At 40.2% G+C, this 25,979-nt stretch overlaps 1 protein-coding gene across 3 annotated transcripts in view; it reads left to right on the top strand.

Annotated features, from left to right (window-relative positions):
- The window catches only part of SPATA7 (spermatogenesis associated 7), a 71,711-nt gene that overhangs the window by 9,056 nt on the left and 36,676 nt on the right, over positions 1 to 25,979 (top strand). The window contains exons 2-4 of one of the 3 annotated variants that reach the window (XM_074998772.1): positions 7,289 to 7,363; positions 8,956 to 9,048; positions 12,065 to 12,109. In XM_074998772.1, the coding sequence (XP_074854873.1) occupies positions 7,289 to 7,363; positions 8,956 to 9,048; positions 12,065 to 12,109 (213 nt within the window). Of the gene's footprint in view, positions 1 to 7,288; positions 7,364 to 8,955; positions 9,049 to 12,061; positions 12,110 to 25,979 lie in introns of all 3 variants that reach the window. The other 2 variants (XM_074998771.1, XM_074998773.1) reach the window with 2 other exon arrangements.

Here is a 25,979-nt window from a genome sequence, read left to right as displayed (position 1 = left end):
ATTTCAGCAATATCAAACCCAGCAAACAACTTGAGAATTTACTTGTCAAATCACACGTTAAAAGACGTAGAAATGGTTTTGTAGAACGACACATTGCAAAGTGAATTATTGAAGTTATTAACCTGTTCATCCACTCAGCCATATCCACATCTATATCCACATAATTTTCTCCCAATAAGCAGCTTTCCTTATGATGTTACATCTTTGCAAGTAGGCCCTACATCATCTGCTTGTGCTGCTTACACTTGGCACATTTCTCTTTTTTGACCAGAGAACAAATTTCTTCAAAATACTCCCAGTGTAGATCTGTGTTACTCCCAGAAGCCATGGTAGTTTTTCTGTAGCAAATGTATGTGGGAAAATGTAAAACTGTATGTGTGCTGAATAATGTCTTTCCTTTTCTTTCCAGCTGACTCTATTGTTCTTTTATGCTGACCCCATCTTCTCCTATATATTGTCTCTTTGTCTTTAAGACAATGTCTTAACTAACTCCTCTGCTGGGCTTGACCAATGTCCACCACTATGTAAGCACAGCACAAAAACAATCCTATCCACCTTGTGTCTTTCTTTGCACATGTTATTCTTTAGTTTGCTGAGGAACAGAAATTGAAAACCCAGAACTTTCAAGAAGCAAGAGCTGGTAGTTAGGCTGGACAGACTAGAGTCATTAGTTCATTTTTATGGGACTGTAAATGTAGTTGTAGCATGTTTGTGATTTTATGTAATTGTAACTGGTTTTTTGAAAATAAGAAATGTAGTACATTATTGATTTATTTTAAAAAACCAGATTTAAGTAAACTTTTTTTTGAAAAATCATTTATGTTTATCCATCCTGTATGGATTATATGGTAAACCAGGCTCACTTGAACAAACTTGTTTTTCATACAGCCAAATGGCTCGTGAACTACAAGAGGTTCTTTTACAGTTGAAGTATGGCTCTCCAGGGCTCCTGGCATTCTCCTCTTACCAAGCTCAGGGTATGTCTTCACTACACAGAAGATTGACCCAGTCAGGGTCGATCTTCCAAGGTTCAATTACGTGTGCCTAATGGGGACCTGTGAAATCGAACTATCAGGGGTCAACAGTCAACCCCTTCACTCCTCAAACTCATGCGGAGTAAGGGAGGTTGATGGGAGAGTTTCCCCCATTGATCTCCCTCAGTGAGGATGGCCGGGTAAGTTGATCCTAGATACATTGATTCTAGCTAGGCAATTGCTGTAGCTGTATTTGTGTATCTACAATCATCTTCAAGGTCTAGTGTAGACCTGCCCACAGAGAGGGAGCTCAGGGTCTTTGCTTTGCAGTGGGGCGGTAGGATAGGGATTTTTGCACAGCAGGAATGGGGGTCTTAGGGTTTCAGCCCTGCAGGGCATGCCTGACAGGAATTCCATAAGACTGGATAAGTTCCCTTGCATGGGGCAGAAGCCCCAAACCACAGCAGGTGGGTTCCAGCTCTAAAACTTCTGAAGAGTATTGTACATGGCTCAGAAGGACGAGTAAGTTTGGTTGCCTCCACCATACAACAATGGGAGATATTGAATGTAGCCATTTGAAGCTGCTACTATTGTCTACTTTTGTAAGTCTGCTTTGTTTCTTTAGGACCTGATCCAATACCCACCTGTGTCAATGGAAGTCTTTCCAATAAAATTCCTCACCCTAACTTCAGTGGATTTTGGACTGGGCTCTCAGATTGTAAAATGATGTTTCTGTAGTGCCTAGAATAATGGGTTCCCAGTCCTAATGGGGAAGTTTTACGACAACAACAATATAAATAACAGTCTGTATCCCTCTAATCCCATGTTTTTTGTCCCGTGATTTCAGAGGTTTCTCTGTCTTGAATGATTCCTTAGACTACATGCTTATTAATTAATATTCTGTTTCACTGTGCACTTAGCTTTTAAGCTCAAGCTTTCCCAGAAAAGGTACTGCTCTGGAACTTCTCTTCAAGAAGAGCTCTGTATGGCTCAAAAGCATGTCTCTCTCTTCAACAGAATTTGGTCCGATAAAATATATTAATTTACCCACCATGTCACTAACAGAATTCATTTAGATTGTTTGAAATGATAGGTGCAAGTCTTACTAGATACCTGTATTTGCCCTTTTTATCTTCCCAGAGTAAGTTGTCTTTACTGACCCCCAGACTCCAAGTCCACTTGATTATCAACTTGTGGTATATTCAGTAGCTATGGAATTTCCTGGAGAATCTGCCACTTGTGCCCCCAAATATAAGCCTTAAATTTTAATGTTTATTCTTTGTGGCTGTGAAGATAACCTTGAAATGTGAACTGAGTTGTTGACACGGGTTATGCCTGCACTTGCCCCCAACTTTGAAGGGGGCATGGTAATCAGGGTGATGGGAGATTACTAATGAAGTGAAGTGATGCATATGTTGCACTTCATTAGGCTAATTCTCCCCCACAGACTCTTGGAAGTGTCAAACTTCAAAGTGCCGGCATGCTGTGTAGCTGTGGGCACTTTAAAGTGCCGCTACTCCCCAAAAGGGGAGCAAGTGTAGACATAGCCATGGTGTTGTTTTCTTGAGTCTTGTGTTATAGGGCCTTATTATTATTTATTTTTTATCATTTATTTTATTATATCATTTATTATTATTTATTTTATTATTTTTATTACTTATGTTTTTATTGAGTCTTGAATTATAGGGCCTGTTATTAGATGGCTTTGTTTCTTCAGCCAACTTCTTGACATTTGTGTAGCTTGAGAGCAGACCTTACTCCTCTCAAATAGAAAGATTCATAGGAAACTGTAAGATCTCTCCCTCTGTACTCTGTCTTTTGGGTTTTTCTGTGGTAGACTTCTAGGTTATTTTGTGTTTTACAAGTAGCCTGTACTAATAATGAAAGGCTGATACAGTAGCACCAAATATTTCACTCGTTACAGCTGAACAGCCTGCCATCTGCTGGTGATATAATGCTCTGCTTTTGCTGATACTATGTAAATGAATGTTGAAAAGTAAAGTGCCTGATTTTCGGGACTGCTGAGGAGACACAGCTCCAGCTGCGGATGTTGGGAATGCCATGGCTGTGAGCAGCTCTCAAATCAGATCCCAGCTGTAGTTTACTGAACATACTTGTGTTATTGTTGTTGTTACTTCTTTTACTTCTTTCAAAGTGTGTTATTTTAGGTTTTCTTCTGGTCTGGGTATAATTTTTCTTTTTCTTTTATGCTTTAAATTTGATTCTCTGAGTAATTTATCCCTATGATAATTAAATATATCTCTAGGTTTTTTGGTTTCTACTGGTGGTGCACATCTGCACCTTACCTTGATATTGGTGCATATAACAAAATTCATTCCCTCTGTTTTTTTCCATCCAAGTGCAAAACACCGGCCGAGTCTCTCCTGGAATCAGACTTGATCTCCTGGAAACTCCTACAGCCAAATCATGAGATCAGTTCAGCAGCACAGCAGGACTAAGGCAGACTCCCCCGTCCTGGCCGTGTGCAGCTCCTGTCCGGAGGTCACACCCTTAATCCCACTGGTTAATATGTAACTAAGCAGAATTCTAGTTTTACAATACAAACTGAGGTGAAGCAGGAAGTGTGTGTGTATGGAGAGAAACTGGAATCACATTTGCTAAGGGGGAATGAGAACATGGGCCGGGGGACACATGCAGCTCTGCCATGTCAGGTCAGGAAGGGGAACCTGTGGTAAATGCTCTGCGGTGTCAGAGCTGGGAAGGGGGACACTGAGTAACAGACTCTGTCAATGTACAGAAATAAGAGTGACTGGTACAAAGGGCTTTGTACTCACATTTGCTGGAAATTAACCACAATAACTAACCACCAGTTTGTGTTGCATTGGGAGGTGAGAGTGCAAGGTAGTGTGTTTGTGTGAGTGACAAAGACACACAGAGAACAGTGTGAGAGTGTGACATAGATTCATATTGCCCCTTCAAGTGTGCTAAGTGTTCAGATATAGAAGCAGTTGCCAGCAAGCTCCCTCCATCCCTGTTGTGTCCTCCCTCTCTGTGGAGATTGGGTAGAGGGGTGCAGAGAGGTGCAAATGCTGACATCAGCTTTATCCCTCCCTCTCCCCCTTCCACCTCTTTACTTCCCCTACCCTGCAGAGCAAACTGGAGGCTGGGGGCAGAGGGTGAGAGGCAGCTCCAAGGCAGAGGGCAGGAGCAGCACTACAGTGTGGAGAGGGGTAGCTGAAGCACTGGTATTTGATAGTCTCCTGGTCAAACCAGTGAGGATGACCTAACAGAAGCTCCGGGATCTAACAGTAGATCCCAATCTACTGGTTTGATGCTAAAGTGTAACATGCCCACATTTGGAATAGAGTAAAACACCTTTTAAAGAGCTTGTATAATGGAAGTATGCATTTGATGAGTGTTAAGACATCCCAGGTTTGGAAATATTGTGGTATTATAAAATGGGCATTAGGAAACAAAACATGTAAGTAGATCATTCATCTAAGTTAAGAAGATATGTAAGTCTTTGCAGATTTGGGAGCCATAACCAGGGAGCTGCTTCATTTTATCCAGTTCAGTTTGTTTAATTGCTTATCTTGGAAGCAGTGAGAGACTTGGGACTGGAGAGAAGCGGTAAGCAATCAAAGAACAGGAGTGAAGTTAAAGAGAAGCAATCAAGTAACAAAAGGGATAGAAGCAGTAATGAAAAGTGGGGAAAAGATGCAGAGGAAGAAAAAAGAGAGAGAAATTACCAAAAAAACGAGGCCTTAGCAAGATATTTAATTGTTCACACTCAGAAAAAATGATGGCTAGTTTTTGTTGTTAACCCAAATAGTAAAAGTTACATCTCTATTTCAAATGTGAAGGACCTTGAGTTAGGGGATTAAAAAAACCTCACAGTACTTTAAAAATTAATTTTTAAAAATGCTATGTATCCCCAAATAAAAATATCTTTTCTCCTCAAATTTCCAAATATCTTCATTTATTTTTAAAATTCATATTATAGAAAGCATAACATATTTCAGGCAATGTAGTTGCCAGCAACTAAAGGGTGCAGTTGTATGAGATAACCACAGGTATTGGCTACTCTCAGCCTCTTACCTCACAGAGCACCTGAGGTGCATGTGCATCTGCTTATGACCATATAACTTGTCATGTGTTTTTGCTACAGTGGTGCCTTGTATCAGTTGTAAGACAATCTTTCACAAAATCATTTTAGTCTCTCTTAATATCTACAGGTGAGAGAGGATGGGCCAGTACAACCCTTGACCTTGATCATGTGTTCCTTGAAATTGACTGCAAATTATTTTATAGTCAATAATAAGTGGATCAAGTATGCTACCTTCATTTCAAGGGAAAAAATCCTATTTTAGATTCTTGTTGATTTTCTGCTTGTACAAATATATAATATAAAATTCTTGGGGTTAACCATGTAGAATGAAGGGTCAGTGCATGTTGTTGCTCATAACAATCACACATTACCTTTGAAAAATTTCTTCAAAAATGTGGAGTTTCTCAGTGAAATAAGGTGGTGATTATCATTATCCTAATTTATATAAGAAACAGTAGCTGAGATCTTCAAGCACACGCAGTATGCTGAACACTTTTGAAAATCATACTGTGAATGAGATAAAATATTGACCAGTAAGCAGTAGCTCCTGCATTTTATGTTGACATTTTTTCTCAGCAGAATATGTTTATTCTATTACGCTTATTCTCCTATTACTCCAAAGGACTACTAATAGAATGAGTAGATGCATCAACATTTATCACAGTGTAGTTGCACTGTGATTGTTTTAGGGCTAAAGATATCAAATGAAATCTGTACCAGTCATCAGATTGCTGGGAAGTTGAATGATTATTATTTTAAATCATGACTTCAGCCAATGCAATACCAGGTTATTTTATAAACATAAGGAAACAAACACCTTTTATTGACACAATGGTTTCATATTGCAGGAGAAAGCATAGATTGTTTCATTAAAATGTTCCAAATTTAAAAGTGTAAATTATAGTCATGATGCTAAATTGTATCGGCATCTTTCATCTGAAAAGGTTGTATATTCATCAGTCATTGGAATAAAACTTTAAAACAAATTATACTTTAGACAAACACATGATTTTATTGTAAAAGAGAGATAGCCGTGCTAGTCTATATACTATGAAAACAAAAAAAGGCATTCCAGTACCTCTTTAAAGACTAACAAAATAATTTATTAGGTCATGAGCTATCATGGGAAAGACGCACTTCTTCTGGTCATATCCACACCAGAAGAGACTCAATATTTAAGGCACAGAGAACCAAAAATAGTAATCAAGATTGACAAATCAGAAAAATATTATCAAGGTGAGCAAATCAGAGAGCAGAGGGGCAGAAGGAGGGGGGCAGTCAAGAATTAAATGAAGCAAAGTGTGTAAAAGAGCCCCTATAATGAGCTAGAAAATTGTTATCCTGGTGTGGTTATCTGGTATGGTTGTTTTCTGGTGTGGCTATGATCTGAAGAAGTGGGTCTGTCCCATGAAAGCTCATCACCTAATAAATTATTTTGTTAGTCTTTAAAGTGCTAGTGGACTGCTTTTTTGTTTTCACAAGATTTTATCAGGCCGTTGACAGAGGTAACTGGATGCAATTTAATGGATTGTGATGTAAAGGAGGTCAGACTAGGCGATGTAATGATTTCTTCTGTCTTTAAACTCTGACTGTATGAAAGCATCACAATCATACTGTATAGGCAGTGTTGTTATAGCCATGTAAGTACCATGATATTATCGAGAAAAGTTGTGTGAGTTAATATCTTTTATTAGACAGCTTATTGGTGATTGGGACAAGCTTTTGAGTCACAAACTGCTCTTCTTCAGGTCCAGGAAAGATACTCAGAGTGTTACAGCTAAATTCAAAGTAGTACATGTTGTTCAGCATGAGTAATTAACATATTTCAATGAAACATTCATTTGAAAGGGCCATTCCCTATGCGCAACAGTTTGTGCCATCTTGTATTTAACTGTGATATTCTGAGTGCCTTTCCTCAACCTGAAGAAGGAGTGTGTAACTCAGAAATTGTCTCTCACCACCAGAATTTGGTCCCATAAAAGATATTACCTCATCCACTCTCTCTCTCTCTCTGCAATTATACTTTGACATTCAGGTAGTCTGAGAAGCTCATTGAACTCTAGTGATGTTCATGTCATACAAGAAAATAAAGTCCTCCCTTCCACTAATCTGTTTGGCTGCCAAAGATTCAAATTTCCCATAATAACTGATCTAAATAGACTTTTGCAGATTTAAAGTAACACTTTCTGTTTTATTCTATTTGTCAATGTATGTATTTCCTTCTAACTTGACATTTTTGTTTAAGTGAGTGAATACCCAACCATTCCCCATTATGGTCCAGCAAGCCCGTTTAAAGGACATTTAAGTACTCAGAGTAATGGTAAGTAGTATATATGATTTGATAAAAGGATTGTCATTTATTTGTATGGACATATGCATTTTATGATTTAAAACAATGTTTATTGCATTAAAATCTTTGAATTAACTTAGTTTTATTGAGATTTTTATACTAGTAATATACTAACGTGCTTTACAGAGAGGACACTTGGTCTTTTCACAAGTTGCATTTACATGGCAGGCTAGAGAACATAAAATTATAGCTTAAAAGGTAAACATAATGCTAAGCATAAGTGTTATTTCTTATGCATTAATGAATGGCTGAATAGGATGTATAATGTGTTTTCTAATATGATACTGAGTTTGTTTCCATTCAGGTGATGAAGAAGCTATAACTCCCATTGCACAAAGCTCTAATGAATATGTATAATAACTTTAACATTGAGAGTTGTCATATCTCTTTTCTGTAGGTCACTTAAGCATCTGTTTAAATGTCTTGCTAAAATAGTGCCTATATTTATAGCGGCTTCTTGAACTCTATCCAATCTAAAATTTTGGTGCCCTTTAGAAATTTTAAACATGATTGACAAAGATTATGTTTAAATAAAAATAATTTATTGTAAGTAGTTTGGGATTCTGTAGGACAATCATGATCATGTAAGAAGCTGAATGTGCAGATCTCCCACTGAAGGAAACATTTCACAGCCTCAGGCCTTTAACCAAAAATGTCCTCAGTTTAGGAATCTTTTTTTTCCCCATGTTACGGCTGGTAATATCACCAAAACGTTTAACAGTGTAGATAATAACATTTTCCTACAGACCCTCACCTTAGGGGCTGGCAGTTAAAGGGAGGAGAAGGACAAGTAACTGGGTGTTCTTTTAAAATGTATTTATTTATTGTGATATTATTTATTTATTACTGAAATTTAAACAAATTTATTTATTACTGAAATTTAAACAAATGTTAAACAAATAAGGATTTTAAAAGCTTTTTCTGTTCATGTTTACAATCAAAGACACTGGATTGTTATCCCAGCAACTTGCTCTCAGTGCAGTATGATGGATGCAGTGGAAAAATTGGGACTTTATCAACAGCATTTTAACTATAAAAGTTCTGCCAAACAGCTCAGTAATGTGGAAGAGACAAAGTGCCTGGGGTTCGTAAATGGAACACCTGGATTTGAAGCTGTCAGATGTACACTATTCAGTTTTAAAGGGAGAATAAGGGAGCATTAGCACACTTGGATAACTACCAAACTGCAGTTTGGTTTGTTTAGAGATGCTGCGTGAGCTTGTAGAAGATGGGATGAGAGTGCTTAGCCACTGGATCTGGAGCTGTAATGCAAACTCACGGTGCAGGGAGAGATGACATCCTAGAATGAAGTAGTGAATGAAAGCCTCAGTACCCTTTTCCAAAAGTACCATGATTTCTGAGGTTAGGAACAGCAAGTGTCCCCTGAGTGCATGTTACTTGTGAGTTGAAAAGACGAAGGCAAGGGCAGGCCCATGCTCTAGTTCTTGCACCGCATGCTATCTTGGTAGCTCTTGTTTGGAACTGTGTTTGGCTTTGAATTGTAATTAATCAATAATGATTACACTACTATTTATAACATTCAAATGTCTTTAATTTTATAGCTTTTTGCATTGGCTCCTCCCGGAGACTAAATAACCAGTACCTGATCAGGGATCACATGGCTGTTCATTATAACAAAATCCTTTCTGCCAAAGGTAAAAATGTCCATCCCTGAAACTTCTGCCCCCAGGTTTAGCACCTCATTTCAGTTTCCATTAGAACAGACCTGAAACTAGAACTGGATTCTAGAACGTTTTGGTTTTGCTATTTCAGTTCCTTGCTGATGTCAGTTGCTGCTTTCCACTAAAAATAAATCTGAAAAGTCACCTAGGAACTTTGCATCTGGTTGTTTTTCTCATATTAATAACTTGTTTTATTATTCATTCAGATGATAGAAAGTTACTACTTTTATTTAATGTTTAATGCTGTGAGTCTGTCTTTAATTTTTGCATCATTTCAGTCTGTTTTCTTGCTAATGGTAAGTAATATGCATGGACCAAAAAAACCCCTACCAACTTCATTCGAATAGAGTTGTGGCAGTAAACACTGATTAGTTACATCAGAATAAATGGAGAACATTTCATCATCATAAAACAAATAAATCAAAGAAGTCCCCAAAAGGCCTGATTTTCAACGGTGTTAAGACTAAGGGGTTCTCACTGTAGTTAATGGAAGATTTGAGTGTTTAACACTTTGAAAATGATCCCTAAAGGGTAGTAAATTAGTGTATTCAATTATTAATCTTTGTTATTCATACAGCAATATTAGTGTGCACTGTTCTTTACTGAGAAGTAAAGTCAAGCTATAGAGTAATTTTTTTACTAAACAAACGTTAGGATGTCTGGAACTTTAGTATAAAGGTTCCACACACCTCTTAACTCTCCTCTGACGAAGAAATTGCACATATGGGAAGGATCAGGCAAATTGTTATGGTTTCAGTTAAGATAAGGTTGGATGAGTACCTTATGGGCTAGTCAACCACTGCCTCTTCGTAATAGTGCATTTTTATACTGGCTGTATGGCTGTGTCCATGCTGGAGAGTTTTTTAGACAAAACTGGGATTTTGTCAATAAAACTCATGAAACACTGAAACACAAAATGTGTTTTGTCATCAGAAACTGTTGACAAAAAAGCTGTGTAGATACACCAGGGGCCCTTCTGTCGACAGAGCAGACCAAAAGATCAATCTGCTTTTATGTGTAGACACAATCTGTTGACAGAAGTTTTGTTGGAACATGTCTACAGTAACTTCTGTAGACAGATGCTTCTAGTGTAGATGTAGCCTCTATGAATTAAGAATATAACTTTACGTGCTTTTCTTGCCTCTTCTGTTTTTGCTTACGGGTAAGGAAATCAGGCCAATGATTCTGCTAGTTTTCAGTTGTTAATAATTACTAAAATGCAAACTCCTTCATAGTAAGGATGAGAAGATAATGCTTGGAACTGTGTTAGAGGAAGCTTAGAAAGGTGAATTACAGGCTCCATTGTGTGCTTTATTTGCATTTTTGTTTTTCCTAAAAATGCAATGGGAGAAGGAGTTCTGATTCTTTGGCTGCTCTGTGCCGGTCTACAAGTCAAGATTGTTTAGCTGTAGCGTTTTCTTTTTCTTTGGCTCTTTGCCAAGGCATTCATTCTTGCAGGTGCAGCAGCAGCATGCTTCCAAATATGCTCTTCTCTCCTCATTCATATTTGACAGAAATATACTAGCATCAATAGCATTGCTTTAATATGTACTCATTCTCACTGTCCATGTAGTCACAGTACATGACTTTATGAAACATTTCCATGTGCTTCTCATCTGCTACTGCGAGTTCTGGCTCTCACAATAATATATGGCAATAGCATGAAACAGGAGTGACACCATTCTATCTTACATATTAACTGAAATGCCTACTTTTGTCCAAACAGTTTTTATCTTTGAATATCACAGGTAACTTGCTACAGATATGATCTAAGGAGTTTGTAGTTCTCATATGTTTATGCAGACTGTGTTGCATGTTTCCTTAACATTTCTTTGACATTTTAAATTATTATTCCAATCTGGAGAGGTTCATTACCCAAGTCTTACTGTCTTGTATTTGAAAAATTTTTCCACCAAACCCCAGTTCAAATTTTATACCAACTAGTATAGGTTCCTGAAGCACTACCTTTTCTATTTAAATTACATAGAACAGTGAATATCCTTTTTGTATAAATTTAGTGCAAGCCTTAGTATATTTTGCTTAATTATGGCAAAACTATACCCAAAGACTGAATATTACTGAAGTTTAGAAACTGGTGATGCACTCCTTGCACAGTGTTTAGAGAGAAACTTTCATTAAAAAATCAAGTGAAAAAAATTAGATTACAAAGCTCTGTGTAACTTAGAAAAGTCAAATAATAGAATATAAAGTGCTAGATCCAGGCAGTGACCCTAAAATCATTGTAAATTTATTAAATATTTTGTGTGTGTATTGCTAAACATTTAATAGACTTTTTGTGTGTTTGTTTTTTCACCACCTGTTCCCATGCATCATGGTGTAAACAGGCCTCTATCCTTCAAATATTAACATTCTGATGTAATTTTAAAATTCCTTTCTTGTGCTATATCATTACAATACTAAATGTTTTACACTTTTCCACCTTCTTCTAGCCATTCTCAGACAGGATACTGGATGTATAATTAGCATATTTCAGTGTCATAATTACTGGGGTGCTCCTCATCCTTGCATCGCTATACATATTCTTTGGGCATGCTTTAAATATGCAACTATTCAGTCACTCTCATCCTTTCAAACTCAGAGTCAGAATAAGCATGTTTTATTAAGTATATTACACTGGGGAGCAATCTCTCTGGAGATACAGTTACAGGAAGTATCATACTTTACCTGCACTTCCTTTTCCATACAGGCAAATGAGTAATATAACCTGTATTTGTGGAAAATGTTCATTAAACTATATATTTCCTGTAAAATTCAGCATCAAGATTTTTGACATTTAATTTAATCCATTGTAATAAACCATGGAACTGAATACATTGTAAGCAGATACCACAATGACAAATACAAACCATTAGCCTTTAAGTAAACAAGTCTTCCTTTAGTGATATTTTAGTAGTATATTGTTCTAACTATAGCAAGCGTTAAGAAAAGGATCTTGCATAACTCACTTTTTCTTTTTTATTTTCAGCAGCTATAGACTCTTCAATGCCAAAAAGCAGACTAACCAGCATCAAATGCAAGTATTTCCTCTGAGATATTAATTCTTAAGAAAAAATTTTGTAAAGTTGTGGTGTTACTTGCTGTTAAGGTTATGGTGTAGTCATGGGTGATTTTAATAAAAGTCATGGACAGGTCATGGGCAATAAACAAAAATTCAGCCACCATGACCTGTCCATGACACATACTATAAATATCCCTCTGCTCTGGCTAGCTGCCGCCTCCCTGCATCCCCGGAACCACTACTGGGTACCATCTGAGCCTGAGTGGCTGTTCCATTTGACCACCGTGGGCACCACTATAAAGGCGACTTGAACAGTGACTGCTCCAGGGATCTGTGACCTCCAAAATCTCCATGACAGATCTGGAGCCCTAGCTATTAATGACACAACATTCACATTTGAAGTAGGAGCCTCACAAACACAAGAAAAGTCCCTGTCCCCATCCAGAAGAGCACATAATCTAAATTCCTCACAATCTACTATATATCTTAGAGTGTGTCTGTCTTTCTGTCTGTCTGTTCAAGAACTCTTCTTAAAACCATAAAAGCTATGACCATGAAATTGGTATGCAGCTTTCTCTTACCCTAACTTAAACCAAGGTCAGGGTTTGGTGGTGCCTGGAAAATGGGACATGCCTGAAATCCCAGAATTTCCCAAAACATGGAAAGGGAGGGACACTGACAGGATGGACAACATATTTCAGCCTCACCACTGAGGGCAACAAGCTCAGGGAACATCCATATTGCAGAGTGACCACTGGGGGCAGCCACAGCAGGAAAACAGAGGCTACATGAAGACAGAGCTCTCCACCCTGCCAGAAGAGGTAAGTGCCCCTTTGCCCAACTCTCCTACTCCCTGGTGCTCTGCCACAGTGCCGCACAGGGGGTGCCTGCTGCATACACCCTCGCAACTCCCACACACAGTTAGCCCCCTCTGAGATGCTGCAACCATAAATCCCAGCCATTCCTCTTTCTCCTCCCTCCCAAGCTCATGATTGGTCTGGAAAATCTGCTGGGTCCCGGGCTAGGCTCCCCCAGCTGCTGTTCCTGGAGCTGGGGAAAACAGCTTCTTCCCCACTGCCACTGTGCAGAGGCCATGGCCATTTTCCGTGGCCCCCATCCTCCATGCTGCTGCTGGGCCTGGGCTGGGGAAAAGAGCCCAGGTCCTGGCTCTAGCTCAGTTTCCCAGTTCATACTGGCAGTTGAAGGGACCCCCCACACCAAGGAGCCTGGCCCCAGCCTCCCCCACAGTGCAGGAAGGTGCCTCCCTCCTACCCCCAGGAACTACAGCTGGGGCTGCAGGAGCCAGCCCGACCCGGCCTAGCCCAGCTCTCCCCCTGGGGATTCTGGGACCAGGAGCCACAAACCAGACTCCCACAAGGAGATGCCAGAATTGGGGGACGTGGCCTCTCCCCCACCAGACCTTCACCTTCACCACTGTGGCCACCCCCAATAAGTCCCCTGAGACTTCCCAACCCCTGCCACAAGTCTCCTGCTCTGCAGACCCAACCCCTACCCTGCTCCCCCACACATGCGGAACTCTGTCCTCAGCCCCACCCCACTGCCCACACACCAGTACCTTCCACACCCTGGCCTGAACCCCACCAACAAAACCCCTACTTTGATGTCTGCACCCCACCCTGTGCCCTGACCCTCCTCCATACTCCAAACCCTCTGCCCTCATCTCCATCCCCTACCTGCACCACAGCAACCCCATCCCTTCCACTCAGCCACCCCACTCCTCCACTCCTACCCCCTGACCACAGTCTGCTCCCACACTTCAACACTGCTTCTACGTGACCCCCCCCCATTAAATCCTTAGTCCCCCAGCCCCTGACCTCACTCTACCACACTCCCCTCCTTCCCTGACCAACTCCTACACCAAAACCCCTGCTGGGACATCTCACCTCCCTCCCCTATCCAGAGCCCCCTCACTCACACCAAGCACTGTACTGAGTCCTCACCACCCTACCCTCACTCCAGCAGCCCCAGTCCCTGAGCCCTCCACCCCAAACCCCTGCCCTCTCTTCACCCCACCCTCATTCCCACCACACAAGCCCTTTGCCCTTACCCACACCCTGTGGACTCACTTCAGCACACTCTGCCTCCTGCCCTGACCCCTGCTCACTACCATGCCACCTGCCTACTGTCAGCCCTCACACAGCCTGACACTCACCTACACTCTCCATTTGAACAAAAGACAGACTGCAAATGTTGTATACCAACAAGATCTATGTAATATTTGAACCGCTGTCAGACTTCTATTAATATGAACGTCTTTTTTCCTTCATTTGCCAAATATATGATCATTCGCATAAACTGTATACATTTTCCATACAGAAAAAAGCCCACAAAAAAACTGCAACTTTACTTCAGTTAAATACCCAAGCCAATACTGGTTCAATTTGTTAGTACAACATATTTCTTCATTGTATTCTTGTCAAGATACATTCTAATGATTTATGTCTCTGTTCCCATACTTGTAATTAGTAACAAAAGATGATGACAAGTGATTTACTAAAGTAGTCATTTCAAATGGAAGGAGGCCATGAAGTGTGTTTTCTGCTCAGTGCAGAATTTAGACCCTCTTTATCTGTTCTTAGTCTAAAACAGTGAAATCAGTGTTCTGCGAGGAGACAAGATGCATGGTTCACACACCCTTTGGGCCGAAGAACTCAGTTACAGTGTAACTATTACAATGTTCCTTTTAGGGGTGTTAAGCAAGAAGCAAAGCAGGGCCAAAGGTTCACTGCAATGTATGGATTCATCATCTGGGCCATGTCTACACTAGCCCCAAACTTCGAAATGGCCATGTAAATGGCCATTTCGAAGTTTACTAATGAAGTGCTGAAATACATATTCAGCGCCTCATTAGCATGCGGGCGGCCGCGGCACTTCGAAATTGACGCGGCTCGCCACCGCGCAGCTCGTCTCAACAGGGCTCCTTTTCGAAAGGACCCCGCCTACTTCGAAGTCCCCTTATTCCTGTGAGCAGATGGGAATAAGGGGACTTTGAAATGGGCGGGGTCCTTTCGAAAAGGAGCCCTGTCGGGACGAGCCGCACGGTGGCGAGCCGCGTCAATTTCGAAGTGCCGCGGCCGCCCGCATGCTAATGAGGCGCTGAATATGTATTTCAGCACTTCATTAGTAAACTTCGAAATGGCCATTTACATGGCCATTTCGAAGTTTGGGGCTAGTGTAGACATGGCCCTGCTGTCTTCAAGGGGTGCAGCACAGGCAGAGCAGTATCACAGAGGATTACTACAGCCTCTGGGGTGCCAAAGCAGCTTCATACTAGCTGTCCTGTAGATCCACAGCCAGGGATGCAGGATTCTTCCTGATATCCCAGCTGTATGTATAGCTCTGCTATGCCAAGCATGGTAACTTATCTTTGCGTAGGAGGGAAGATTTACCTCTCAGTGATTGGTTTGCGGGGTTTTTTTTTCCCCCAACACTCAGTCACTTCTATGACTTCCCTTGTTACCTTGGTCAGGCTTTTCTTTGAAATTCCCCCCACGCCCCTAAGATAATGATAATTCTCCTACATTTGTTCAGTGGTTAGGTCTTTCTGAACTTTCTGTCCATTTATTTCAGAGCCTGGGCTATGAGCCTGTGTGATATGGTTCATACCACAGTGAATTTTTCTTGACTGTATAAGTTCATGTTGAAAACAGGGACAGAACCTTAACCTTAACAGATAATTGTAGTGGCACTAGCACATATATTCCACAGTAAGGAAAATTCCATTTGTAATTGAACTTGCCTAGGTACAGTGTATTTCCCATTCAGTTTATTCAAATCACGCTTAGACTATGTGATTTTGTCATAGTCACAGAATTAGAATTAATTTCCTGCCAGTGTGTGATGGAAACTTTACACCTTGCTATGGCTGTTCTGTTTGCCCATCTGCTTAGTAAAAACAGTACACTAAATCCTCACTAAATTGCTATTTCACCTTACTAGCTTACTGGGCTGGAACTTTTCTTTCCATCCCATACCAAATAGGTAGTAATATCATAGTAACCAACAACACAAACACTGAGATTGCTAGAAGAGTACCGAAAAAAGAAATTATGAATAAAATAATTTTAAAATGATCTCATCAAATCTTCTTCCATGTGAGTCTTAAAACATAAAATAGTTCATTGCTTCTGTTGGTACATATCAATTCACTATTTTTCCTTTTATATTTCACATCTTACTGTGTGTTTCTTAACTGCAAAAATGTTTTACTTGTAGTGCTAAAATTTGGGATATACTTTAATGAGTCTTTGCAAAGTTTCTCCAATTACTTTTTTGAATGTTGAATTTTCTCACCATTCTTTGAAGACCTCTCCTCCCTCATTGCTTCTCAAAGCGCACGTTGAGAGCAAATTTTCAGTATGAAGTGCTGAAGTTTATCAGCGTGGCTCCTCTTAATGAGAGATGCAAAGCAGAATCCCTGCACTTCATGCTCAGAATTTCCCCCTAAAAGTGTGCTGCTTGCCCTGCTAAAATAACAGGTAAATAGTTCCTTTGGGCATTGTTGCTGTGGACCAGTCACTGGTTCTTAAGCACTTATGTGGTACTGGAGCTGGCTTCTTCTCCACACAATCGAATGTGTCTGCCCTTAAAGTATTTTGTTTCCACAGTTCTTTATCCACTATCGTAGCTGACAGCAAAGCAGGCAAGCTTCCATGCCACTGAGCCAGCAACAAGCATGCACATGTGTATTAGATCAGCTATATTGACTTTAAATAGTTGTTAAATGTGAAACTTCTTGAAATATGAAACTTCTATGTGCAGAATTACCCTAAGCATGTTGTTTGATGCTATTGGTTATTAGAAGTCTCATGATAGTAGTATTTATGCCAGAAAACTTGACAAAAGCCCAGCCAAATAAGACAGGTGCTGCTATACATGCCTGGATTCCAATAATAATAACTTTTTCAGACCATATGTTTGGAGGTTTTTCCTAGAACACACTTACAGTACAGCCTGAACTTAATGATTGAGAGTGTAGATCTACTAGGAAAATATGCATTCTGAGAAATTGACCATCAAAATCCAGCACCCATAGTGGATGAATATCAAGTATGAACCTGTAATTAATTTTTTTTAGAAATTATGAAACACAGTCATTTTTAGGGAAAAATGCTAATAATGATTCTGTCTGAGACTTTCCCTTGCCTGTACCTAGGAAATTATCAGGATTTTTAAATTTTTAGGCCTGTCTTTTTTTCCAGCATCACCTCCGCATAGGAGCCCATATATTTTGTGCATTGTTATCTCTGAGTAAAGTAGGAAAATCAAACTTGTCCATATTTTGCTAGTTATGCAGGAAGTTTGCACAATTTCTCTACACTGGCTCTTCCATCATCCCCCTATGAGTCTTGCTTCATTGCATGCACCCTTTAGAAAAATTGGTGGAATAAGTAAGCCTTGCCTCTTTCAAGACACACCTGCAATTGTTAGTGACATAGGGTTTTCTTACATACACAGATAGTACCAACAGAACAGTGAGAATGGCAGGGAAGGGAGAGTAAACCTATTTACTGTGACTAACAAGTTTTCAAGTTCTGTCATCTCCTAATGGTTCATTAGAGCTTTTAAGAGCAGTGTATAGTTTTCACTATTATTATATTCAAAAATAGAACCACTCTTCTCAGATTTTCCTAAAAAAATAACCCTTCCACTGTGATCAGAGCCAGAAAATTTAAGACAGAAAGGTGAAAGTAACTGAAATACAGTCTTTAAAATGAAATATTCAGGCAGTTTTAATTATCGTTGTGTATTACAGCTATAATATACATAGCTTTTCCTGAGACATTTGAATTATGCATGCATGTTTGCACACACAATGTGTAATTGTGCACAACAGTCAGACTTATCTTTTTGAAAATATAGTCGTCTGCATTTGGCATCTGAATGTTTTGCTTAGAAATCCAAAAAACAAATGTGTAAATATCTTTGTGCCCCTCGTTTTGAATTGCTTCTGCAGTAAACATAAATTGTGTTTCTGTGAAAGACAGTACTTCTGAGGAAGAAATGTATTTAAATCATCAGAATACATTTTTCATAGAGTAAAAATGGTAGGGACCGTTAAAGAATCTAATCTGACCTACATTACCAAAGCCAAGAATTTCATACAGTCAACCCATATTGATTCCAATAACTTTCTTTTAACTAAGCATATCTTCTACAAAAGAATTCAGTCTTGATTTGAAGACATCAAGAGATACCTTCAGTGCCTTTTTTATGGGAAAAAAATAATAATAAAAAAAAAAGAGGTGCTGGTACTCAGACAGCTCCCCACCCCGTCTCTCCAGCCAATCTCATGGCTGGAGCTGCTGCAAGTACTGGAAAGCACCAGCACAAAAAACCACTGGATACCTTGATAGTTTGTTGGAATGGTTAATCACTCTCACTTTTAGAAATTTGTACCCTTTTTCTAATTTGAATTTGACTGTCATTAACATCTGACCATTGGCTCTTGTTATGCCTTTCTGCACTAGATTAAAATCCTTTTAGAACCTGGTATTTTCTCCTTGGGAAAGTATATATACACCGTAAACAAGGCGCATATCAGTTTCCTTTCTGATAAGATAAATAGATCAATTTCTTCAAGTCTCTCCCTGTAAGATACTTTTTCCAGCCCTTGAATAATTTTTGTGGCTCTTTTCTTTTAAACTTTATACATAATACTCAACAAATATTGTCACAAATTATGTTGAAGAAAATGGCATTTTAATTGTAAGGGCCTGATTTTCAGCCTTGTCTTTGCTTCTTATGTTTAATCCCATAACTTTGCAATTATTTGTGTGTGTAGTATAATGTATAAACATAATACTGATGAATACTCTGTAGGAAACTAAGATGAAAAGAGATGCAAATGGAAATTGTTTTAAAGAGGAAAAACTTATTTTAAAAGCGTAACTTACTTTTATAAGTAGACATAAATTCAATCAACACCGTTTGTTTTTTGCAAGTGGGGCTTTTGCTTAATCACTGCACTTTCTGTCATATGGAGCATCAAAAATCAAAAGCAAATTTTTGTTACTGGTTGTAATCCAAGCAAAACTGACTTGGTAAATGCAGAAGTGCAAAGTAGTATACAAAAGACTTTTTCCAGTAAGTCTGTAGTTAACAGTTGTCCATTTTGTGACACACAGGGTGATTCAGGGCTTACATCTTCATTCTTGCAAGAAAATCTAACCAATTCTCAAAAACAGTTGATATTAACCTTTCATCTTAAGAGGCCATAGTGGCTACGTCTACACGTGAAGCCTACTTCGAAGTAGCCTATTTCGATGTGGAGACATCGAAATAGCCTATTTCGATGAATAACGTCTACACATCCTCCAGGGCTGGCAACGTCGATGTTCAACATCGACGTTGCGCAGCACCACATCGAAATAGGTGCAGCGAGGGAACGTCTACACGCCACAGTAGCACACATCGAAATAAGGGTGCCAGGCACAGCTGCAGACAGGGTCACAGGGCGGACTCAACAGCAAGCCGCTCCCTTAAAGGGCCCCTCCCAGACACACTTGCACTAAACAGCACAAGATACACAGAGCCGACAACAAGTTGCAGACCCTGTGCATGCAGCATGAATCCCCCGCTGCAGCAGCAGCAGCCAGAAGCCCTGGGCTAAGGGCTGCTGCACACGGTGACCATAGAGCCCTTCATGGGCTGGAGAGACAGTGTCTCTCAACCCCCCAGCTGATGGCCGCCATGGAGGACCCCACAATTTCGATGTTGCGGGATGCGCAACGACTACACGGTCCCTACTTCGACGTTGAACGTCGAAGTAGGGCGCTATTCCCATCCCCTCATGGGGTTAGCGGCTTCGACGTCTCGCCGCCTAACGTCGATGTTAACATCGAAATAGCGCCCAACACGTGTAGCCGTGACGGGCGCTATTTCGAAGTGCGTGCCGCTACTTCGAAGTAGCGTGCACGTGTAGACACAGCTAGTATTTGTAAAAAAGTGGAAAGAACACAGCATCCTTTTTTCAAAATAGGATACAATGGTAACTTTTTTTGTGTGAAACAGTGACAAATCAGGAAACTTACAAGATGACTTGCTTATTTTAGGGGGTCGGGGAAGGGTGCATTTTCCCCTTGGGTGATTGGAAAGCCAAATAAACAAGGGGAGATATTGCAAATCTGCTTCCCATGTAAGACAGTGGAGCTAGATGTGAGAAACTTGTACATGGAATCAGTGCCCTTACATTCTGTGGAGTTGTGCTGTACATGGGCTACTTCTGCCCATGCTTTCAAGAAGTGGTAGACCTCTCGAAGGGTTTAAGAAGAGGTGGGCTTATGGCAGTGTCCCGGTCCGGGGCACTTCCTGCAGCTCCCATTGGCTAGGAACAGTGATCCACAGCCAATGAGAGCTGCAAGTGGCCATACCTAAGGCTATGTTCCCTCTAGTCTTTTCTGTCTATATGAGCATTTTTTCCATCCATGTGTGAAATACCTTTTTAATGCACACCGAGGTATGAGCATGTACACCACCAGCCGAAACAAAATCTTAGGTGTGGGCACTCTGCTAAATTAGCTAGGTGGCATTGATTCTCTTCTGAGTAGGCACACAAGTGCCCAGCTTACAGGGAACACTGACTGGCAGACATGCATGTAAGTAAAGCACTGGTGAAGTACCTAGGTAAAAGAGTTAGCAATAAACTGCTTCTGAGTGAGAGCTAATCATTGATCACTGCACTATTGTATTTAAAGTACTAACAAATGCTGGTGATCCATTGCCCGGTGGCACTTACGGCAGGTGGAGGTTTGAGTCCAGTCTCTCAGCATAAATGAGAGCAATATGAAACTGTTCTATATTACTAGCCAGGAGCCCCATGTTCATGTTCCAGCAACTGCGGATCTGGTGGCCAAAGGGATGCTGTGTCCAGTTTTCCCCAAGGACATTCCCGAGATGGATATCTGGGAAAGTGGGTGGTGTTGAAACTCACTATGGCAGTTCTGTTTAATTTTAAGATCCTTTAATTCCAGAGTAAGGAAGTCAGTTGCAAGGCAGCCCTGAGATTTCTAACAAACATAAAATAGCTGCATTACACTGGAGAATTGGGGCCAGACTTTGTGTTTTCCATTGGCCTATAATGGTATAGGTGTGATTCTAACTCTGTTTCCTTTCAGCTGTGCAGATAGTTAACTCCCATCTTCTGATTACAACTGGACTAGCAGGTTTACCTGGCATAGCTCAGTCCTTAATTTATTTTTTTTTTAAATTAAAGGGGAAAAGTGCATTTATTTAAATGTTTGTTTTTCAAAAATAGTGTTATTTTTAGGAAGTTAGTTTTTATTTTGAATTTCTTCAAAGAAGGAAATGTTAATTTTTTTTCAATTTAATTTTTTTTGTAATTTTTAAAAATGGGAATTCCATTGTATGTTTTTTCTTCGTTCCTGTACACACTTTATCATTTGCCATATTTTAACAAAAAAAGGGCTACAGTCAATTTGGTTTCCAATAATATTTTCTTCTAGTGTTCAGACCTTAAGCATTGATATAGCTGTGCCTAAACAGCAGTACTCCAAATTTCTCCATTGTAACTCTTTTCTGTAAGATTTATTGACAAGCAGTCATATTCCAGGTTCATCCTATTTTTCTGCCTCACCTTGGTTCAGTCTCTTTCAACATTCACTCAGTTATGTCAACTTTGAGGAGCATACATGATTTGGTTATTCTGTCCCTTTTCTGTTTGGCTTTATGACAAGCAATCCCATGTCAGGCACATCCCATTTTCCTAGCACAACTAAACCCTCACATTGCTTTTAGTTCTGAAAAGAGGAAGCTGTGTAGCAAATTTGGTGGTCCTAGCTCTTACTGTTCAGGAGGACTTATTGATCTAACAGACAAAGGCTATGTCTACACGTGCCCCAAACTTCGAAATGGCCATGCAAATGGCCATTTCGAAGTTTACTAATGAAGTGCTGAAATGCATATTCAGTGTTTCATTAGCATGCGGGCGGCAGCGGCGCTTCGAAATTGACGAGCCTTGCCGCCGCGCGGCACGTCCAGACGGGGCTCCTTTTCGAAAGGGCCCCGCCTACTTCGAAGTCCCCTTATTCCCATGAGCTCATGGGAATAAGGGGACTTCGAAGAAGGTGGCGTCCTTTCGAAAAGGAGCCCCGTCTGGACGCGCCGCGCGGCGGCAAGGCTCGTCAATTTCGAAGCGCCGCTGCCGCCCGCATGCTAATGAAGCGCTGAATATGCATTTCAGCGCTTCATTAGTAAACTTCGAAATGGCCATTTGCATGGCCATTTCGAAGTTTGGGGCACGTGTAGACACAGCCAAATAGATGAATGCTCTAAAATATATAGTAGATTCTGCAGTCTGCATTCACTCTAAATAGTACTTTGTTTCTTGAATGTTCCATTTAATTAACTGAGACTATTCTAAGTAATGTTCCATTCAACACGAATAAAGTTGAAAGAATCTGTTCCTTAACAAATATCATTTGTCATCAAATATCATGTCATGTGGAGTGTTCCCTTATTCCACGAGTAATACCACAGATGTGAATGGGCTAAACCATAACCTGATGTTATCTCCCCTTTTTATAAACAGTGAATGCTCTGCAGGGAGGGGGAAAAATCATGGCCCATTTAAAACCCATTGACTTGAATGAGGCCAGGATTTCACCTGAGATGACTAACGTGTGGTGTGATGGGAACTTTTTCTAACTGAGACTAAACTATACAAAGGAGAAGGGTGTTATGAAAGGCAGCACTTGTTTACGGAACTAGCTTCCTCATATGATGTGCTGAATATGACAAATCTTGGCCACTTCTAGAGCATCCAAACTAAGGATGGCATCTCTACTTCGAAAGATACATGATGCGACTTTCCTGTATGCACTTGGCTTAGGGGAATTGGTATGGGAAAATAATGCCTAGAATTGAGTTGGCAAATAAAGAGCTGGTTCATCTGTAGAAGTACATTACTCAGAGTTAAATTATGCCCTGGGACATGCAGTACACTTGGCTAAGCTCAAGAAGAGAAACTTTTCTTTGCTTACTATTTCAGTGTCTGAATTTATGTACATTAAAACAAATGATTAATACTGCAGATTATCTCTTGATATGATGATATACAATGATTGCAGAGATCTGCAATCCAGAACAAAGGACAAGTACTCATATTAAGTAATTGCAAACTTGTACTATTGCTATGAGCATTGGACTGCCAAACCCCTTAGAAGTAAGACAAGTCTGAGAAATTTTTGAATTACTTCCAAGTTTCATAATCTCCATTTCAGGCAGCCAAACAATGTTTTTTAACTCCAGACAGGTTTCTAGAAATACTAAAGTGCTGGGTTTATGGAAATAGAATCAAGCCTGTAGAGAGAGCAACAACTGCAGAAAAATAAAACTGTTATGAAGGGAAATTTGTTTGGTATCCTCTGAACTTTGGGTAATAGACATTTGTCAAGTAAACAGTATAGTTTCTAAATTATATATGTAAGAATTTCATAAGAATATAAGAACAGCCATACTAGGTCAGATGAAAGGTCCATTTAGCCCAGTACCCTGTCTCCCGACAGTGGTCAAAGCAGGTGCTCCAGAGCAAATGAACATAATCATCAAATGATCCATACCCAGTCACCCATTTCCAGACCTTACAAACAGGCTGAAGACACCATCCCTTCCAATCCTGGTATTGGTGGATATATGTTCCTTTTTTACTTCTTCCATACCAGTCATCATTTTATAGGCCTTTATCATATCTCCTCTTAGTCATCTCTTGTCCAAACTGAAAAGTACCAGTTGTATTAATCTCTCTTCATATAGCAGCCTTTCTATAACCCTAATAATTTTTGTTGCCCTAATCTGAACTGTTTCCAATGGCAGGGAGCTCAGTATCTTTCTAAAAAGTAGCTTGTGGGAGGGTAGTATACCATGCAACTCTTCACTACCTTTTATTGCTCACAGAATTAATGGAACAGGTTCTCGGACTGGGGGTAGAATAATCTAACAATCTTATTCTTACATGCTGTGAATTTAACTGTTCCTATCTGACTTGTAATATAATGCTTTATCTTAATATTACTAAGCCTGACAGTGATGGTGAGCAGAGTCATTGATGAGACCCATTGATATCTAGGTTCTATTAAGATTTGGAGATATTTTATGCTTCTGTTAACCACTGTTCTATTAAGAACGGGTGAAACAATTTTTTTAACTTGTACACATTTTGCATTTTCACCTTTTTGATCTTTAATCTGTAGATTCTCTATACAGTTAAGGGTATTTCTAGTTCATCTTTAAGACATTCCTACTAAATCTGTTACAAGACGCGTCTTCATTTAACTGAATTATTCTGCTGGCAGTTATGGACATTTAGTCCATGGCACAATAACAAGGATACAGAAACAAATTCATCCCCATTGAAATTAGCTGAGGTTACATCAGGGACTAATTTGGCCACTTGTATTTCTAGGACAGATGGAAGTGAAAAATATGTGTCCAATTACCCGATAAAGTTTGCCCCCATAGTACTACTTTTCCTTCTAAATGCATGCCAGCCTCTTGCTGTGATTAACCTACTCATAGCTGCACCATCGGCTCATATCTCAGTGCCTGATCCTGTGCAGTGGTGATGAGTGTCTTCAGCTCCAGTTTGTTCCAATAGGAGTTACGAGTGCTCAGTGCCTCATGGGATCAGACCCTTTACACAGATACCATGTGTTGCCTGGGTAAACCCATGTTTTAAAGGATGGGGGTTCCAGACCTGATTCTCACTTTACTGAGTGCAGAACCCAGGAGATGGGGAAGGTGGCTCAATGTTACCTTTTTGTCATCCATCGTTTGAGGCCATTGGCTATTCTAACTTGCCTCCAACAGCCTACTACCCTCTGGTTTCCTTCTACAATGGAGGGAATTCCTTGATGGCGGGCTTTGCAGTCCTTTGCACTTGCAAAGCTGGCCTGAAGATGCTGTAACATAACAGCAAATTAGGAATTGCATGTGAGTAAAGTTTGCTATCATTCTGGCTAGTGTATTTTTAAAATGCAGTGTGCCAGCCATGTGTGACTTCACAGATTTCAGACCAGATTCTGGATTTGCAGAGCGAGACAATTGGTGGCCCAGGGGAATGGCTTTACAATACCCTGAACTTATATCTAGCTGCCAATAGCTTCAAGGGATCATTTTGGCATCTGGGAATAGCCAAAGATACTTTGTCCACTTCCTCAGAATGCCCATTTACTGATGGAGGAGCCCTTAGTGGGCTTAATCCTTTGGTGCTCAGATATGAAATATTGCAAACATGGGGGGACAGACACCCCTCCTTACCCCAGTCAGGAAAGGGTTAAAGAGCTGCTCTGTGTACAGTCACTACAAACCCAGCACTCTTTTAAGGTAGGGTAGGCACTCTTGAAAGGGAAGGTCCCTGCTTAGACATGCGGAAGGAACAGGACTGCATCTCAGAGCTGTCTGCCCTTTGGAAGCAGGGGTTCTTGGCAGGAGAAATGGTTTGAGAGCTTTGACCTCCTAGACCCTATCAGAAAAGAGAGGGGCCAGTTCTTTTCTTTTTGTCTTCCCAAAGGTCCAGGATTCTTCAATTTATGGGCTGCGGAAGCATTCTGGCTTTTTGTTTCGACTACTTTATCATGCTCATCCCTCTTATAAGGGGGTTAGTAGCCATGTACAGCACAGGGAGAGAACCGTGCCCTGGATGCTGAGATGGGAGCCGTGCCCTTCGTCTCCTTGTAGGGTGGGGGGCTGCAGAGTAATATATCTTACTACAACTCATATGTTCAAGATAAGTTGTGATGAGTAGGACAAGAAAAGTAGAAGACTTTCATCTTGCATTAATGTTGATATTGATGCACATTTGGCCGGACACTCTTCCGTATTGTCTGGAGTGTAGCATTAAGAACAA

The sequence above is a fragment of the Carettochelys insculpta genome, chromosome 6 (assembly GCF_033958435.1).
Source record: "Carettochelys insculpta isolate YL-2023 chromosome 6, ASM3395843v1, whole genome shotgun sequence".
Lineage (NCBI taxonomy): Eukaryota > Metazoa > Chordata > Testudines > Carettochelyidae > Carettochelys > Carettochelys insculpta.
Note: the sequence above shows the minus strand (reverse complement) of the source record. Positions and strands in the feature narration are given on the sequence as shown.